The 19895-nt window shown below is 41.6% G+C and overlaps 1 protein-coding gene across 5 annotated transcripts in view; it reads left to right on the forward strand.

Moving 5' to 3' along the window:
- The window catches only part of KIF1B (kinesin family member 1B), a 79085-nt gene that overhangs the window by 25877 nt on the left and 33313 nt on the right, over nucleotides 1–19895 (forward strand). For 2 of the 5 annotated variants that reach the window (XM_053962975.1, XM_053962976.1), the window contains 8 exons: nucleotides 2286–2497; nucleotides 3527–3606; nucleotides 3965–4040; nucleotides 6421–6500; nucleotides 7879–7985; nucleotides 8442–8525; nucleotides 8690–8870; nucleotides 9250–9322. In XM_053962975.1, the coding sequence (XP_053818950.1) occupies nucleotides 2286–2497; nucleotides 3527–3606; nucleotides 3965–4040; nucleotides 6421–6500; nucleotides 7879–7985; nucleotides 8442–8525; nucleotides 8690–8870; nucleotides 9250–9322 (893 nt within the window). Of the gene's footprint in view, nucleotides 1–2285; nucleotides 2498–3526; nucleotides 3607–3964; nucleotides 4041–6420; nucleotides 6501–7878; nucleotides 7986–8441; nucleotides 8526–8689; nucleotides 8871–9249; nucleotides 9323–13315; nucleotides 18196–19895 lie in introns of those variants that run through there. The other 3 variants (XM_053962977.1, XM_053962978.1, XM_053962979.1) reach the window with 2 other exon arrangements.

Genomic DNA, 19895 nt, shown 5'->3' on the forward strand with positions numbered 1-19895 from the left:
CACTGGAATGCAGTGCAGGTTCATGAAAACCAGCCTCACCAGCACTTCTTAGATTAAGTCCACAACTGAAAAAAGTGCAGAGTTTAAAGTGCTACATATGTTCAGTGTTACTTTCTGGCAGGATACAGAAGGGAGAGTGGTAGCTCTCCAGTGTGTTTTCCTGACAGCGCAGGGTTTAGATTTGAACCAGAAAATCTTTCTCTCAAATCTCTTCCCAGTTACTCAGTTCCTGCTCACATAGCTTCCTGGCATTTTAGCAGCTCTTTTCCACTTTGAAGTATTTGCTTTAAATGTTTCAGTTGATGAACTCAGGATGAAGTATTACCAGTTCCTCCTGCATGCTGCAATATATTTTGTATAATCCTTAAAAAAAGAAAAAGAAAGAGCCCAGACAATCTTATACTGATGACTGTCTCTTTTTTTGAGGTTAAATATACTTGTTGCAGTTGATTAACTTAACAGGGCTAAAACCAGTCAGCAAAGAGCATTTTATTTCTCTTGGTGTTTGCTTCCAAGAAAGGGGAATATATGTAGTCTATTGCAAGGGAAATGTACTCCATGTAAATTTTGGGTTAGTAGGCTTTATAACTCTTTCAGTCAGTCTTTTTGACCCTCACTCAGTATCAGCTGAAAGAGATCTGTCTGAAATTTCCTAAAATTGAAGCTACTGGTGTTGTAAAGACTCATCCTGGCCTGCCTGACATTCTGATGCTGCTTCCAGCGTGTGCACGCCATGGTGTGAGAGCTGCGGCTCCAGGAGCAGCGTGCATGGTCCTGAGGGTTCTGGTTCTCTGCGGTCACAGCCACTGTGGAGCTACTGCAAGTGCCACTTCCTTTCTCTTCAGGAGTGCATGGCCTTTTGAGACTTCATCCCTGCTCTGTCATGCCTGCTTTCCTCATCCTGGCAGAATTCCCTTCCCTTAACCTGCTTCTCTTCCGTGAAACTCCCAGCCCTGCCTCCTGTATTTGCAGATGGTGGTTTTCAAACTGACTCGGGGCAATCATCACTTCCATGAGGCTGAAACAGCAGGTTGAGCTTGGAGTGAACTAGGGCATAAGGCTGACAATGGCAGGATTGTTCAGGGGAAGAGTAGAGGATATGTAGGAGGACAGGGAAATTTATGCAATGTCTGGGCGAGCATCTCACTTTTGTAAGTGCGATGCCCCTGTTTATAACTTGCAGGGTCTGATTTGACCTATTTCTTTCCTGAAGTGACGTGTTTTAAAGGATTTGTCTTTGAAACTAAATTTTAAAATATTAAAACTGAGCTATTCAGTTATCTGATATTTTCATGTTAGAAGATTTTTCTTTTGGTGTGTGATTATTCTGAGGATATGGCTTACAGGCGTATCCAAGAAGCCAAGTTAAATTAATATAAATTTCCCTTGTATATTTGCGCTTAAATCATTCCGGCAGCTTTTCTTATTCTCTGGCTTTAAAGGCAGCATTTTCAGGCCTGCAGGTTTTCAGACTACAAAAGCTACCTTGTTAAATTTTCGAGGTTTTTAAAAGACCTTTCTTATTTAAACTAGCAGCCAAAAAGCTTTGAAGCACCTTCTGAAGTGTAAGACCCTTATCAGATATTGCACTGATGAGATATGTTAGATTTCCATTTTTATTCAGATAAGGAAGGTCAAGAAACAGCATAATGATGTTGTTGTGAACTTCTCTTGTCCCTGTCATGCACTGACAGGTGATTCACATCCTCTCTGGTGAGAATTAAAGGAGAGGAAATTCATTGTCCGTGTGGTCTGGGTGCTTTAGCAGCAGAACCACTGCTGTGATAAAGATTTGCTTAATCATCATTTCACATTAAAGGGCTCTGGAAGAGAATGTTTTCCTGAACTTAAGGGGTTGGTGTCTCAGACTTGAGCCCAAATTGTCACTAATCTCATGAGCATCTCGATCTGGTCCTGCTCTGAGCTTCAGGGTGCTCAGGTTAGCAGTCAGTGAGGAGTAGGATGGCTGCTTTTTGCCAAGGTATAATTTATTTTTTCAAGCTTTTTTGTTTGGAAAGGTTTATGATGCAGTCTTTCCTAGTGAACTTCAGGGTCTCCGTGAATTATTATGTTATTGTTGCTAGTATTAAAAGATTTGTTTCAGAACTGCCATCTAAAAATTACAAAACTTGCCTTGTTGCTGCTTAAATGCTTTCCTCTTACACTGGTATTTCCTTCCTTCCTTCCTTCCTCCCTTCCTTCCTTTCTTCCTTTTTTCCTCTTCCTTCCCCCTTCCTGTTTTCCCATTTTCCTGCCTTCCCTCTGTCTGTGTGTCTCTCTCTCAGATCTGAAAGATTTTCAGAACAATAAGCATAGATACTTGCTAGCCTCCGAGAATCAACGTCCTGGCAATTTTTCCACAGCCTCCATGGGGTCCCTCACTGCATCTCCATCCTCCTGCTCTCTCAGTAGTCAGGTGGGCTTAACATCTGTGTCCAGTATACAGGAAAGAATCATGTCAACACCTGGAGGAGAAGAGGCCATTGAACGTTTGAAGGTGGGTGTTAAGGAGGCTAAAGAATCACGAACCTGAGAGGACTTGCTTTTATAAATATCTCCTGTGTCTGTAGAAATTGTCTGAAACTCACTTGCACCATAAAGAGGGCACTTAACTGCAGTGGGCTAGAAACTGGGTTCATGTGCAACCTTTCTCGTTAAAATTATTTAGGTTTAATTGTAGCCTGGAGCTACAATTAAACCTAAATTAAATTCTTGATTCTTATTTACGGTCATCTGATGCAGTTGTAGTTATGGAAAATTTGATCATAAGTGTAGACTTAGAGACCTGGTCAGCACTAGTGTGAGCCAAGTCTGACTTGCAAATGCACTCAGCTGTCAGAAAACCAAATTACCCCAAAGTTGAAAAAAAGGAGGAAGAATAATCCTGCCACTGTTGTCTTTGCCCAGCCCCCACAGATTAAAATGTGAAGCACAGAATAGCATGTTTGGGCCAGACAAAGGCAGCCTTGTCCTAGTGCTGCACAGAATTGCACCACTGCAAAGTGCATCACAGTGAAGTATTTCTTGATTTTTATGAAAGCCCCCCCAATGCCCATGGGTGGAGGAGTGGGGAGAGCTGGCAGTGTTGAGTCTCTGCGACATTCTCATGTTTGCCCATCAGACACTGCCACAGGGCTGAACACACACTGCATTTCCCTTTCCTATTGGAAACCCTCCGTTGTCATGGCAGTAACAGTGTGGTCTCTGCATTTCCTTGGCATTCAGTTACTGAATCATGTCTGTAAATCAGATTAAAAAAAAAAAAAAGGGAAATGAGTTTAGGTGGTTCAAAATAGAGTCTGACCGTGCTTAGAAATGAAGTCATCTTTTCTTCTCAGCTTGCCTTAAGGACTATCTGCCCTTTTAAAAATTAAGGGAAACAAGTAAGAGTTTTAAGGTGCTAAGAATGCTTTTTATATGTGAAATTAATTTGAGGCCTAAACAGAACACAGATATCAATTGCTGTGTGTATTATGTGAAGAACTTTGGGAAGAATTGTAAAATGGCTTTTGGTGTTTTCACACAGGAGTCTGAGAAGATCATTGCAGAGCTGAATGAAACATGGGAAGAGAAACTGAGGAAAACAGAGGCCATTAGGATGGAAAGGTCAGGAATCGAAAATTCTGTATATGGATGGTCTCTGGAAAGTGGAAAATAGAGAAAGTTACTCTGTTCAAAAGCAATGGAGAATGGTGTTAGGGATGGTTCTGCTGACTCTTGTGTTAGATGTAGATCAGCAGGGGCAATGCTGGGAGGAAGTCCTGCTCTTTCCTGGCTTTGTCACAGTTAAAGTTGCTGTTCCATAGGCCGCTCTCGGACTAAAGTTTACCAACTTGCCCTGGTGTGCTCTGAGGTGGTGACAGTCCTGGGTGGGCTGGTTCAAAGTCTAGTTACCTGGCTTTCATCAGGCCTTACTTGGCTAAGAAGCCTAAAATGGGGTCAATATCTTGTTTTTCTCTCTCAGGGAGGCATTGTTGGCAGAAATGGGCGTTGCCATTCGGGAAGATGGAGGAACACTGGGAGTCTTCTCACCCAAAAAGGTAAAGAAAATTAACTATTGCATGATGTTTCCAAAAGGCTAATTGGCCTGGAGGGTGATGAGAGTTGAATTGTTTGGATCTTCCTTTAGAAGATGCTGTGCTGCAAGGAGAAGCAGCTCCTTTTGTATCTTGATTCAGTAGCAAATCAGAAGGTGCCGTGTCTTAATTCTGTTGCCATTTTCTGCAGTAGCTGTGTGTGACCTTTGTGTGCTCTACCTGTTCTTCTTTGAGATACCCAGAGAAGATTTAAGGCTTGTTTAGGTGCTCTTCTTTGAATTATTTGTTAATCCTTCTTCCCCTTGGTAAAAAGGATGGTGATCTAATGAACCAGTGAACACAGGGGATGCAAGGGAATATTTAATTCAATACTTGCCATTAGTTCTATTTTCTGAAATTTGAAGGAAGCAGAACTGTGCAGGAAAAGGGCATAAATCAGTGCTGTAAGTATAAAATAATTAGGTTAGCAAAGAACCTGTCTCTGCAGGTAAAGCAGAATTACAGAAGAAGTACAATGAAAAAAAAGCCTACTTGCTTTTATCTTAAAAATCTTTGAACAAGCAGCATGGGTAATATTTTAGTGTGCAAGTGTGTAGTAAACTTGATCTAGGGTTAAGCAGGGACCTGTTCAGAGGCACTGCACAGAAATGTAGAACCCCAGAATTGGTTAAATTGTTTGATCCTTCAGTTAGAATAGTGTTAGTCTGTGAGTTGGTAGAACTCCAGTTTGCTTTTGGTAGCTACTCCAGGAATGCCCGAGGTTTGTAAAGAGGCAGATTCATTGAGTATTCTTTACATTTCTTTCTCTTACATTATGGATCCTCATCTCCTTTTAGATTTTTCCTCAGAGGCCATCAGCTCTTTTTGATGATTCTTTTGGTGCATTTTCAGCTGATCAGGTTTGTGTATAAATGCCACCTGGATACCTGGGTAAAGTAGTTGCTTGGGTAATAGATAGTATTTATTTTTACCTACATAGGATTTATTAGGAGAAGTGAAACTCCCAACCCAGTCCTGTCTGCTTCTGTTCCTTGCTATCCTTGCAGTTCCATTAGCTGTCCTTCTAGTAACTGTGGTTGTTGTGAAAATTCAGGAGATGAGAGCTTAGATAGAAAATGTGAAGTGTTCTGTGTAAAGACTCCACACTCCTGAGGTACCAGTATGTATCTCATCATATGCAAGGAGTGAACAGTTGGTGTGCCAAGCATCATCTCTCAAGCTGTGGAGCTTTATTTCTTACAAAGTATTCAAGTGGTGCAAGTTGTAGTGGTGTTAAAGCAGTTGACTGTGTCTGGGATTTGGTTTCTCTTCATTTTTCTCTTGATTGAAGAGCTTTAAACAGCTCCAAGTGCTGATTTGTGCAGTGAACAGCAGTGGCAGCATGGAACATCTTCAGCTGCAGCTTTGGGTCACCCCTGGATTTTTAGGGGTGAAAAAGCTGTATTTTTTTCTCCCCCTTTCTGTCCTTATAATTAAATCTTCCAATAGGCAATTGACAATCCGAGTCCTTCATTCAAAGACAAATTAATCATGACTGTCCAGTAATTTTTGAGCTTCTGTAAATGCAGTGCTGTTAAAAGCTCTCATAAGTAACCATTTTTGCATCTAAGATAAGTTGATGGAAATAGTGTTCATAAGGAATCTGAGCCAAATTTATTTATTTTTCCTAAATTTATTCTGTTTGATGGTAGCAAAGGGACAAGTGGCTTATTAACAGTCTTGTTTCTCTTTTATCGTCTTTCTGCTTTACTTATGTTTAACCATTTTTGCCTTTTCTTTTGTGCTTGTGCTTACTGCCATCTCACTGGCTAGATATTCACACCAAGGCCTTGTGACTTGTTTGCTGATTCCAATGGGGTTTTTTCACCAAAGAAGGTTGGTTTAGTAACTGTAGTGGATTTAAATTTAGAAGAAGTTTAGATGAAGAGCTTATTAGGTGTTGGTATCAGAGAATATTGGTAGTTTTAGATTTTGTTTTGATGTCAACAGACTTTGCCAAATAAGCACCTGACCTGTGCCCAAGAGAAGCCAAAGTTGATTCCATATCAATTTCAAAATTTCACTGAAGCAACCTTTTCTGCTCTTGGACTTCCTTTATCAAAGTTTCCAGAGACTCTATAAGGACGACTTTTTCTCCAGCTGAAGCCTTTCTTCCTTCCGTGGATTGATATTTTGGATAACTAGGCAATCTGAGCTGTATTTCACTGGTACTTTGTGATGCTTTGCAATACTTCAGGAGGTTATGTTTGAAAAAATCCATTATGGAATAATCTCGATACATGTGGCAAAACTGCTGGATTAAAGCACACCCTCCACAGCTGCAGGAAGGAGCCTGAAAGCAGAACCTCAGTTCTTAATTAACTTTTTCTGTTTGTTCTTTCAGACTCCTCATCTTGTAAACCTTAATGAAGATCCACTCATGTCTGAATGTCTGCTGTACTACATCAAGGATGGCATTACAAGGTGAGAGTTGGTGCTGACACACTCTGGAGTTGCCTTCTTTGCTTGCTTAAATCCCCATGCTGGAGACACCATGAGTTTAAATAATACTTGTGCCTTGAGCTCTTCAAGTTGCAGGTACAAATGAAGCATGAGGTTGCTGTAGGTGGAACAAAGTGCAGAAATGCAATTTCCTTTAAGTTGACTTGGTGTTTAAAGTAAAAACTCCAACTAACAAAAAGTAACATGTGCAGTCACTCAGCTTTAAGAAATCGTTATTACACCTGGGCAGTAAAAGAAAGCATGACATCCCCTCTTAAATTTGTAGTAAAACTTACTGGAAGTGCATGAGTGATTTACATGGGTGCAGGATTGAAAACCATAGCAACTGGAATATGGCAGAATATTAGCTTTATTGTTTAAATAAATTGTTATTTGTGCCAGTACACATTTAATGGATTCTGCATTCACAGGTATGAGATAAAATTTAATTGCCGGACTTCGAATTAAAAATTTATTTTATTCCAAAACTTATTTTCAAAACAGCTGGAAGAAGAGAGGTGATTGTGTTTGGTTGCTTAGTTTGTATATTCCTGGGGAACAAATGGAAGAGAGTACACTGACAGGGGCTGACATACGGTACTACTTTGAGGTGCATTAAGCCCACTGAAAAGAGTATCAAAATGTAGAGAATTCAGCAGAGAATTATGACTAGAATAGCTTGGGGCTTAAGAAGTCATTACAAGTTTTGAGCCTTGCTCATTGGCATCAGAAATGTGTAAATTATATAAGTAGAGCAAGTTCATAAACATTAGGATTGGAAATTAAGTTGTCTGTACCTAGAATTGCTCAAACACTTGGGTTTGAAATGGACATATATCTTCGTGCTCCAGGGGTACAGCCTACCTCTCTGTCTGGATGCTGGAGGAAACTGCTTGTGGCATCAAATTATTCAGCAAGAGCCTCCTGAGCCATTTGTGCTCCTTTGTTCAAGTGCAGAAGGTGATTAGTGGGAGGGATGATCCCTGTCTGCCGGCTGAAACACACCACTGGAAGTTCTTGTTGGGTTCCCCCCCCACTTTGCATCCCTCTCTAAAAGGAGAGGGGTTTCACAAAAGGGAAGGATTTGCATTGAACTCAGAAATATTTAACATTTCAGTTCTCCAAGTGACATGTTTTAGGGTAGAGAAAACTTTTCTTTTGCAAAGCTGTCATCCTCCAGTTCGTGGCAGACCAGGCAGGTTCTCTGCCGTGCAGAATTAAGCGCTGGCCCAAACCTTTAAATTTGAAGGGTAATCTTAATAGTTGAGAGTTTTCCGTGGCTGTGTGTGGGCGGCGTTGCCCAGCGCAGAGCTGTGGAAGGTGTCGGGGCTGCTGCTGACGCGTGCCGTGCTGGACGCAGGGTCGGCCAGGCTGACGCGGAGCGGCGGCAGGACATCGTGCTGAGCGGGGCTCACATCAAGGAGGAGCACTGCGTCTTCCGCAGCGAGAGGAACAACAACGGCGAAGGTAAAGGTCTGCTTCTCCTAATGACCCACTGCTGCATCTTCCACTCTCTGTCGCTTCCAGAGCTGGCCAGGGAACCCTGTGATTTGGAAATCTTCTGACCTCCAGAAAAGGATCAGTTTTGACTTGTTTTCTTGAGTCTTAGGGAAAGAAAATAAAATTTGTTTAAGTGATAATAGCTTCGAATTGTAGGCTGCAGCCAGTATAACAGTTAAATTCTGACCCTGGTTAACTATAAACATGAAGAAAAAGTAGTTCCCAGCTGCAGTAGGTAGAGAAGTCAGTACTATTGATTTCATCTTGGATCTTTATTTTCAAGCAGCATGAGATCCAGGGGTGATTGACTTCTTTGGTGTTAGTGTGAACATAGGCAGCAAATGAGAGGCCTCTTGGGGCTTGCACACTTCTGTTCCTCTACAGGACTCTCTAAAGTTTCACTCATCAATGTTTTCCTTGTAGTTATTGTTACTTTGGAGCCTTGTGAACGATCAGAAACCTACGTGAATGGCAAGAGGGTTGTGCAGCCTGTGCAGTTGCGCTCAGGTAAGAAATGTTACCATGGATTTTTTTGTAGACTCTCTGTATGTGACATTGACATCATATATGGGGAATGCTAGGTGCTGTTTAGGGTCAGTGTCGCCTTTAGCTTTTAAATAGAAGTTGGTACCATTCTTCTGTCAGCTGCAGTTTTCTGTTCCTATTTCTAGGAAATCGGATCATCATGGGTAAAAATCATGTCTTCAGATTCAACCACCCAGAGCAAGCACGAGCAGAAAGAGAGAAAACACCATCAGCTGAGACTCCCTCAGAGCCAGTTGACTGGACATTTGCTCAGAGGGAGCTTCTGGAGAAACAGGGCATTGACATGAAGCAAGAGATGGAGAAAAGGTAATAAAATAACTCAAAATTTTGACCTGAAAGAAGGAAGAGTCAGCAGTAGGTTACTGGGTTCTGCCACATGCGTCTCTGCTACCGCTTGTGGAAGTTCAGAAAGCTTCCTCCTCAATTTACTGTAGGGTTTCAGTGCTCCAGCTCCTTTAAAAATCACAGGTAAGCACTGGCCACTAACGCTGCAGACCTTTTGGTAAGGGCTGAAATGCAGCTTGCAGGGTTTCACTTCTGTAGTACTGAATAGCCAGAGAACTGTTCCTTTTAAGGACAATGAGTTTTACTCTTGTAACTGTAATTCAGGAGACTGTGCATGTAGAGTAACACCAACAGGAAACCAATGACCTCTGACTACGTCTGTTCTTCTGTTCATCTTCAGATTACAAGAAATGGAGATCTTGTATAAGAAAGAGAAGGAGGAAGCTGATCTCTTGTTGGAGCAGCAAAGACTGGTATGTGTCCTTACTCCTGATTAACTATGCCTTTGGCAAACAGTAATTCCTGTCCTTGCTTATCTGAAAGTTTAGGAAACCTGCTTGGGTTGTCTGCACAATGCAGTTCTCCCTTTGCTTTCAAATTCTTTGTGTGTACAGTGAATTGTTAGCAGGGCGAGTGAGCTCCTTCAGGTTAATTCAGAGATTGTGATTGACAGTAAAGAGGCTTTAATCAATTCTTGTTGGGATAGATCGGATTTCTTGCAAGTTAACCTGAAAGAAGGGCATTTTTGTGCTCTGTGTTTTTTGAAGTTCCTTTTCAGTAGTCTAAATAGCTACTCCTTGGGATGTTTGCCTTTATTTTTGTCTTGGATCACCAGAACATACTAATTTTGTGCTGCCAAAGAGATTTCTAGAACATTGATACACTAGGTTTAGTTTTTGAATGATGTCTGAAAATGTTGCTGCATTGTGCATGTTTTAACCCTTCTCCCTCCCCTGCATGGAGTTCCTTGTGAGGGTCTTGGTGGTACACAAGCCAGTGGTGGGGTTCTGAGTAGGGAGCAGTGTGTTAACTCATTCAGAGCACTGGGAATTCCACCACTCCATGTATTTGTCAAATAGGAAGTCTGATAAATTAAGTCTGATATAGGAAGACTTCAGTCTTCTCACAACAAATACCTCTGAAGCGCATTACAAATAGAAATCCATGCAGTCTTCAAGCACCCTGTGAATTTGAAAAACAAGACCGAACCCAGGACTGAAGTCTGGATTTCCCTAAGAAACCCGAGTCTCCTGATTCTGCTTTAGCTGGTTGTCTTTAGCCAGAACACAAATGTAGTTGTGCCAGAATTCTGATAAAAATTTCAAACTGACGATTCATGTTTGTAGTATGAGAGGAGACCACTGAAAACTGTGGGCTAAATGCATGCTGGACTTTGCACTGTAAAGCTCTTGCCCTATCCTCAAGCCAGAATGGAGCAAAGTACTGTGGCTTCCATAGGAAGAAGCTACAGAATTTTTAAAAAAATCCCTATTACACACTTAGAGACTTCTGCATCTTTAATTATTTCATCACAAGGGGCTAATTTCATGGCTGGAGAGGAGTGGCTTCAGACTTCAAGCAAGGCAACCATTAGTTCAGAAAAAAAGCTTAAATGTGACTAGTGTCATGTTTCATCTCTGGAATTTTATAGTTAAAATTTGGGTAGAAAAAAAATAGTACATTAAAAATGTGAAAATAAAAATAGTTTGAGTATTGAGTAACTTTTGGCAGTGTGTCAAATGAGATGCAAGTAATGGAATTCCCTTCCCTAAATTTTAGCTGACAGGCACAAGCTAAGCTATTGTATGAATTAAAGATGTGAAATTGGCTGTCTGGGAAGCTGCTTCCAATAAGGCTGCATTTATAAAGTGGTGTGAAGGGAATTTATTTCCCAAAATACTTCAGATTAAGGGAAAATTCTTTAGAGAGTGGAGTGGTTAATATAATAAAGATGCTGGTTTCTTCAAGCTTGTTTTGTTCTTGCTGGTTTCAGTTGGTGGACAAAGGTGGAATGCTACCCTACATGCCTCAGCAGAACCTGAAGGACACCTGTCCTAGTTATAAGGAATCATATCAAATGAGATCCTTGGTCAGGGAGCAGTATCCTGCTTATCCCAGTGCTCAATAAGAATATTTCAGGTGACAGCAGAGCTTGCTGACACAGCTCATGATTTCTGTGTTGCTGTGTGCAGAGCCTGGGATGGACAGGATTAGTGCATCCATGCAGCATAGCTGAATAATGAGTGGGAAATCTGGGAGTGCACTTCAGCTTGTGTACCTTAAAAGTGTACAGCGCTGCCACAGCCAGCTGCAGTATCAGGTTCTCTAACTTACTGCTGCATAAGACTGATATTGGGATATAAATATTCTTCTTGGTCTAAACTGGAGTATAATCTCAGATGTAAGAAGCTAGCTAATCCTGTTTACCAGATTGTTTTGATTTTATGCTGAAATTCCAACCAGACTGGATGTTTATTTGTTAGATGTACTGTACCAAAAAAAAAAAGAACAAGAAAAAAAACAACAGCTCTTGTCCCCCAAAATTGCCAACTAAAATATCTTTGCTTTGCTAGTATTACTAAGGAATAGAAGTAGTTGTTCTCCATTTTACAAATTGATTGTAAAAATGTGTTTAATAGAGCTAAAATGGTCATAATGCCTCTGCAGTAGCCAGTTGATATTGGAATTTTGATTATAGCTGCACTAATTGGTCTGGGTAACCTCTGAGTGCACACAGGGCCATGACTCAGTGTCTCTTCATCATCTTATGATAAAGACATGCTTTACCCATAAGTAGTTCTATGGTAGTTTTGTAGCTATCAGAGTCCTGTGGAACCTGTCACTTAATGTTGGAGTAGCTCATGTTTTGCCTTCCTGGTCGTATCCCTGAGTGGCCCAGCTACACTGGGGCTTCCTCCAGGGAACCTTTGGTTTCCACTGCAGTGTACAGTTTGTTAAATGCTGTTTCCTTAGGCAACAACTTTTATCAGCTGTTAACTCATAAAGGGTTTCTAAACCAGTGTTTTGCTTATATATTGACCTAAACTAGAAGTTGGTTCTCTAGTACTATTGTTAAAACTACATTAAGTCACAAGAAGCTCAATAATGTGAATCTGGTGTTGGCTCAATGACCTGGGTTTCCTTTGGTTTTAGAGTAAGTGGCTGTTACTTTTCCTGGTTTCTCATGTGTTCTAAATCTCCATGTGGAAAACAGGGATGTTAGTTAGAGCTGCATTAGACACTGACAGCTTGTTGGAGGTGTTTGGATCACAGTAATACATAGGACTTCTTGCTTGTTAAAGAGATGTCTTAATCGGCCTTTAAAGAAAAGTGGTCTGATTTTAATTCCTGGTTGCAGTAAGCAGTGATGGATATCCTTAACTTGTGGTGGCAGTTTATCTGAACAGACATTCCTAGCATATGGAAACCCGAGGCACTGCTCATTAAAAATCATTTAGCAAAAGGTGGAAAACTTGTAATGAAGAAGCAAAGCGCATAATGCTTAGCAAGAGTGTGGAAGCTCCAGGCTCTAGGGTTTGAGAAGAAGACAAATCAAGGATATCAAATAGAAAATTCATATTACAAAAATTAAAACCAGAAAGTCATTACTCTGCATTCTGCTGAAACTCATTCTTCGGACAGACAAGACTGATAATGTTTTTTTTCCTTTAAACTAAGCAACAAGGTGCCAAATGGAAAAAAAAAATCAAACAAACAAACCACAACCCACCTCTGAAACTCTGATTCTGGATATCCTTCTAGCTTGTAGCAAGTCTTGGAGTATGAACCACTGTCTTCGTCTGTCATAGTGGCACTTACAGTCCTTTTAACATTGAACCTTTCAGCTGCTTCTGTTTCATTTTTTCTTATCGTCTAACAATTCTCTGGCTGCTATTGTAGTGAAATGGATTCTAAACTTGAGCATCCCTGCAACCACGTGCAACGTTACTAACCAGTGTTAACCCGACTTACTCTGGCTGCTCATGACATCTTCTATGGCTGTTGTGCTCACCTTCCTGGGGAGGATTTGCTGAAAGAAGCAACAGCAGTCACCAAGGCAAATGTGTGTGGTGGGGATTTGCATGTCTTTGTAGCATGTGTGAAGTGCAGTTTACACTTGGTTTTAAGATTTAAAACCAGGAACTTGGTTTTAGTTGGTCTGTTTAAAGATTCTGGAGGGGTTTGGGAGGGAAGAGTTCAGATTATCAGCTGTTTTGTGATGACAAGACTTAAATATAATGTTAATCTTTATTTAGTGAAGAGCTCCAATTTTGACAGTCCATGACTCTTGAAGATGCATTTTAATGCCCTAACACTCAGTCTTCAGGGACCTCCTTATCACTTGTTCTGTTTTGATTTTTGATTTAGTTTTCTTTGCCTGCTACTTCTTGTTTAGCTTTTCCATTTTCTTACAATTTTAATTTTGGTTATTTTGGGGCCACTTCTTGATTTTTGTTTTTCCAAAGGATGCAGACTCTGATAGTGGGGATGATTCGGACAAGAGATCGTGTGAGGAGAGTTGGAGACTGATCACTTCCCTGAGAGAGAAGCTGCCCCCCAGCAAGCTCCAAACCATTGTAAAAAAGTGTGGCCTCCCCAGCAGTGGGAAGAAACGAGAACCTATTAAAATGTACCAGATACCCCAACGCCGACGCCTTAGCAAAGACTCCAAATGGGTCACCATCTCAGACCTAAAGATTCAGGCTGTGAAGGAGATATGCTATGAGGTAGCACTCAATGACTTCAGGCACAGTAGGCAGGAGATTGAGGCTCTGGCCATTGTTAAAATGAAAGAGCTTTGTGCCATGTATGGGAAAAAAGACCCAAATGAGCGTGAATCATGGCGAGCTGTCGCTCGGGATGTCTGGGATACAGTAGGAGTTGGAGATGAAAAGATTGAAGATGTAATGGCCAATGGTAAAGGAATAACTGACGTGGATGACCTAAAGGTGCACATAGACAAATTGGAAGATATTCTGCAAGAAGTGAAGAAGCAGAACAACATGAAGGATGAAGAGATCAAAGTTCTCAGAAATAAAATGCTAAAAATGGAGAAGGTTTTACCCCTGATAGGGTCGCCAGACAAAGCTCAGTCAACTGTAGCTAATGCTAAGTCTCCGAACTCTGCCAGTGCAGTGGATGCGGATAAGAAGCCCACAGATGAGGCAAAGAGGAGCGAGAATGATGATCTCGCTAAGGAGGAGCGTGTGTCTCAGTTAATGGCAGGTGATCCGGCTTTCAGACGTGGGCGTTTACGTTGGATGAGGCAAGAACAGATTCGATTTAAAAATCTGCAGCAGCAGGAAATAGCAAAGCAGCTTCGTCGACAGAATATGCCTCACCGGTTTATTCCACCTGAAAATCGCAAACCTCGATTTCCTTTCAAAAGCAATCCCAAACACAGGAACTCGTGGAGTCCAGGCACCCACATCATTATCACCGAGGATGAAGTTATTGAGGTTAGAATTCCAAAAGAAGACGACAAGAACAAAGACGAAGGCAAAGAGAAAGAAAGCAAAGCTGCTTCTAAAGATCCGCAGCAGCTGTGGAATCTTTACGGGCCGCAGAGGAGCCAAGATAATATCCAGATTAACCGGCAGCAGCTGGGCGCGCCGCCGCAGCCCGGCGGCCAGCAGCAGCCGCAGCTGCGCTGGAGGAGCAACTCCCTCAACAGCGGCTCGCAGAAGGGGCTGCGGCGCCAGGCCTCGGGCTCCTCCGAGGCGCTGCACTCGCCGGCCGGCCCGCACGGCCCGGAGCCGCAGGGCTTCCAGCAGAAACGCCACCTGCACCAGCACCGCCAGCCCTACGGCGGCCCCGGGGCCGAGGGCAGCGGCCCGAAGCAGACGGAGCGGCCCGGCCAGCACGGCCCGTTCGTGACGCCCCCGCGCATGAGGCGGCAGTTCTCGGCCCCCAACCTGAAAGCGGGCAGAGAGACCGCAGTATGAGCAGTGCCCGGGCGCGCCGGCCCCGGGCCCAGCCGCGGCAGCAGCCGGGCCGGGCCGCGCCCGGGGCTCGCCTTTGCTTTGGCCAGGTAGAACTCGAGAGGCCCAGCACAAGCGCCACGTACCGGCCCTGCGGCCCGGGCTCTTTGCGTGGGACTTCCCTTGCAGTTTTAACAGCATCCGTTGGAAGAATATTCTGAAAAATTGTAAGAACTCTTTTCATAGACTAGAAGACTTGGAGGGAGGGAGGTGGAGGGGAGAACTTCCCACTAGCTCATTTACCAAGTTTTCTCGGTGTGTGTGTCTTGAAGTATTTTTCTAATGCTGAAAATATTGTCTGGAACTTACCAAGTGCTACCTTCCTCCGGTGTTTTATGTAGACAATCAAGAGAGGAATTTAGTTTCTAGCATTGAATGTTTCTTGTGACTTTTTTCTTAGCAATAAGGAAATTGACCATCTGTTTATAAATGGATCTGGTTCTTCAGAACAATATTTTCTACTCTTAACTCAAATTTTAATAGTAATAATAATCTATAAACCAAAAGTTGTCGGCTGACAAGATATGTGTCGTTTTTTATAAAGAAATTAAGAAGAGCTGTTGGGTCACACTCCCTGAGTAGATGTCTCTTCCCCTTCTGCTTAACTTCATAATTATTGGTATGAAATTGCTGTGACAGTTAAACCAGCCTGAATGGAATTTTATGTCAGAATATATATATAGTGCTGAAGCAATTATTTGGAAATAAGCTTTTTCTAATTCCCACTGTATCTCTAAATATAATAGGTTTTAATTATTATACTGAGACTGTGGAAAGGAACTAGGATTTTTCAACACTCTGGTGCACTCAAAAAGCTAATTCTTTTATTTTATGTTTTCAGCTTTCTCAGGCATGAGTCTGGGAGATGTTCTTGAAATAGTTATTCTTAGGAAGATTTATAAATCACTACTTTGTATTGGCTGAATTCTCCAGTGAGATAGGAGAATTGAACTGTTTCATCTTAATGTGATACCTCATGTTAGTGCCTCTGGTCTTGGATTAAACTAGAATTCAAGATTCGTTTAATAAAGGAGAAGGTTGCTTTGAGGAGAAAATAAGATTCATTTTCCTTCTCCCCACACTCAAAATGCGAGTTAAAAATCTTTCATGTCTACTTTGCTCTGAAGGGGTTTGCACTTGCAGGTGATTTGCTGTAACACAAAGGCTTGCTATTCCTGCTTCAGATTGTTCCAAGCAAATTCCTGAAAAACTAGTGATTAAGGAATAGGCTTTGAGGTTCTGTCTCAATTGGAGAGTCCCAACCTGAATGATACTGGGTTATTTTCTGAGTTTCCAAAAGTGCAAGACAAAGTTGCTCTTACTTTGGAAAATCCGTGGCCTTAACTGTAAGCCAATAAAAATATTTGAGGACTTACTTTGCTTTTAAATTTAACTTGAATAAAATTCTAAAAACAAAATTGGACACTTTACCACATTTGGTAAGGTAGGTCCACTTTGCAGTGTATTTGTGCTGTTTTGCACAAGTATCCTGAATTTACTTGAGGTTGCTTATTTTTTTATAAAATAGAAGCCCTACTGGTAATTGTTACTTGTGTGTGGCTCAGCATAGCTGTAGGTAAGTGGCAAGTGTCTTAAGCTTACTTTCCATATTTTTTTGTGCTATCCTACTTTCCCCTGCCTCAGCTGGGCATGTTGTAGGTGCTGTTGCAACACACGTGCCACTTACATATAAATTCATCAAGTGTCAGCTCTTAGTTCTCAGCACATGTATCACTGATGGGATGGTGGCCTCTGCTGCAGGAGATACAAAGTCAGACCTCCAGCTCGTAAAAGAACAAACTGGTCTGATCACTTGGGAGTTTTGCTTTACGGCAGGTTTAGTTCTGTGTCCAGATCTGGCTTTGTAACTTGCATTTGTGTCATGCTTTGGCCTACTTGAACAAAGGAAATAAAGCATCACTTCCAAAAATGTCTTGATTCTTAAAGAAAAGAAGGCTTGTAGATGAGCGATGCTTTCTTTGAGCTTGAGTCCAATTTGCAAAATGAGTTTTGGGCTGCAAGTAATGTTTTGCTGTTGTTTTTATTTTAGAATCCTGTTTTAGTAGTGCATTGCACTTCAGTTTTGTGCATGTCAAGCATAATGAGTTCTTCTATATCCTCTAAAAGGTTTGGACTCTGTTGAAAATGCATGCTTAGGAAAAGCCTCTCAATTCTGTGAGGCAGACAGAGCTAGCCTGCACGGGATGGGTCGTGGGACGAGACCAAAGCAATCCCATCTCCTGGCCCGTGTTGGGGAGGATTGTGCTGCCTGTATGAAATCACCACGTGATTGAGCATGGAGTAATTCTGAGGTCCATGGAACTACGTGTACTGACACGAGACTAAAACCCCTGCTACTTGATGCCTTAGTGCTGAACATTAAAATGTTTGTGCCAGCTTATTTCAGCTTAAAACTCAGAACAGAACTCCCTGTAAATGCCTGGGTGGTGCTGTGAGCAGTAGGTTACCATCAGTCTGTCTTACCCCACTGTTTTAGTGCAGCACTGGAAGAACAACCTGCCTGTTCTGCTGTACGATTTGACAAAACAGAAAAAGGACAGTCAGTGTCAGAATGGAGTCCAGTCTGCTTCAAGGAAGCAGCTTTTTTCCTGGTTTTTAGGAGGCTATTTAAGAATTTGCTATGAATTGCAGTACAGCGCTTCATCTGATAAGGGAAGCAGTGTGAGAACTGTGATCTCCTTGCACTATTCAGAAATGCACACAACTCTCACTCCAAACCCTGTGTTAATGGAGTTATTGAACAGTGAGACAGCTGCTTCCATTGACGCCTGTGTGAAAAGGCTTTCAGGGTAATGGAAATGTGGCATCCGTGGTGGAAGTGCTCTTTTACTAAGTTCAGTTGCCTTTGCCAAGTGCTGCTGTGCTTTGACAGCTGGCTTGGATCCACCTGTGCCTTTGAGATGGCTTCTCTAGGACCCACTGGGACACTGGACTTGGGGGTGGGATTAAATGCACATCACTAATGCTCCTCACTCAGATTGACTCCAATATCCTTCTTCAAGCAATCTGAATTTAGGGATCTCTGTCTTATCAGTACATTCAGCATAGTTCCAGTATCTCCCTCACTGTGTCCTTTACATGTTGAAATTTGTTTTTTGTTGAAATTTTTCTTGGATATTTCCCATTAAATCTTTTCAGGAGCTGCCACATGAGAAATCTATGCTGTGTAACTATTTGTACTGTAAAGAAAGCAGTGAGCTGCCTTTGAACTAAATGGGATTTTCAGATCTGTCTGTTGTTTTGGATTGTCTTAGGAGCAAGTATCTGCCTTGTGAAAAGCAGAACTGGTTTGTATTGTAACAAGTGCTCTTTCAATAAACTATGAAATACTCTTGTAAGTGTCAGACTTGTATCAGTGAAATGGAAATGAAACTTGACTGGAGGCTTGTCCTACTTTTATTTTTTATCTTGGGGTTGGGCTTGTTCCAGCAGAGTTATAAAGGTTTCTTTTAATTGTTCCTCAGTCTGATTCTTGTAAGTTCATCCACCCTGGTGTTTCTGCTGTTATGTGGAAAGCAGCAAAGCAGACTTGTGTCCATCTCAGGCAGCTTATTTAAATTCAATATAAAAGAAAATAAGAGCTTTTTGTAGCACAAGGAACTATAAACCATTCCCATCTTCAGTGCTGTCCCATTGTACCATCCTATGTGCTGTTTGTCTAAATTCTGGAAGAAAACACAGAGCTGGCTGTTCTCCCTTTATTTGCTCATTGAAGGCAAAAGAAATGGACTTTTCTGTGCACCTCAAATACAGGGGAGAATCACACAGGGCAGTACCTTGGCAGACATCACGTCTCAGTTGTTGTGGTGCAGTGTTCTGCTTTAACTGGTCCAGTCTGGTCTTAAAAAGCTTTGTCTAGTCTGAGTGTATGGGGTGTGGGTTTGTTGGTGGGTTGGGATCTTTTTCTTTTTTTTTTTCCCCAACCCCCCATTCCCTCTCCAGCTTTTCAGTTTCTCCAAAAGAATCTGGAAAGACTCTATTAAAACACTACTTGAAGAGCTTTCCATTTCTACAATTTAGCTACTCAAAATGACATTATCGACTTCAGACTACAGGAAAATAAATTATTTTGTCTTTCCTTGCAAGTGAGAGAGGCTTATTTGTGTCACTTTGCATCTCACCGGTTTTATCTCAGTTTCAAATGTAATAACATTATCTGCATGGAATGGGAGAAATAGATCCAAAAAAGTGCCTTTATGTTAAAAAAAAAAAATCAGGGTTCTGCTGGGCATTTCAGAAGGGTAGATAAGTCTGATACTTCATGAGAAGTCTCATGGAGTCTAGAAGAGATTTTTGGTGAATAAGAATTTCAGAATGAGTATCAAAAGAAAAGGATATGTATTTGTTTTGTTTGCAGTACTTATGCTGCTGGGCTGAGGTTACTTCCTGTGTAAGTAAGTAGCCAACTTAGGGTGAATGGAGCAGAACCAAATGAAGAAGGAGCATTTAGCCAAATTAAATATTCAAGAGGAAATTAGAAAATTAAAACGCAGCCATCATATGAAGGCCATATGAAGACCAGTTTTGCTCTCAGGGATATTGAAATTGTGGTATTCAAAATCCTGCACTTTCTAAGGGCACAGTTACCATTTGTTAATGCTATTTTCAGAAAATACTACTTATGAGCCTGAAGGAATGTTCTTGAGGTGTATCTCCTTTCCAAACAGAGTCTAAAGCCTTTCTGACTGAAGCTGACACCATCATGTTGTGGATAAGTGATGCAGCTCTTTAGGTGGGATGCTTAAGTGGGGTGGGAGGAGAATGTAAAGCTTTTATTCTGTAGCTCTTGGACTTAAGAACCATTTATTGCAAACTGGGCATTGGAGAAGAATTTTAGGATTTGGAACTGTGGAAGAGAGAAGTTGGAATACAAGATGAGTGCCTTCAAGAACTCTCATTAAGAACTCAGCAACACCCTTAGTGAATTGTTGTTGTAATTCTTGTATAAAAATCTTGAGAAACCAGTTTAATTTGTGTAATAATATGTCAAAGGTTTATCTTAAAAAAATAAAATACCCTAGTGGGATAGGCTTTGAGACCAAGA

Source organism: Vidua chalybeata, chromosome 22 (genome assembly GCF_026979565.1).
Source record: "Vidua chalybeata isolate OUT-0048 chromosome 22, bVidCha1 merged haplotype, whole genome shotgun sequence".
NCBI lineage: Eukaryota > Metazoa > Chordata > Aves > Passeriformes > Viduidae > Vidua > Vidua chalybeata.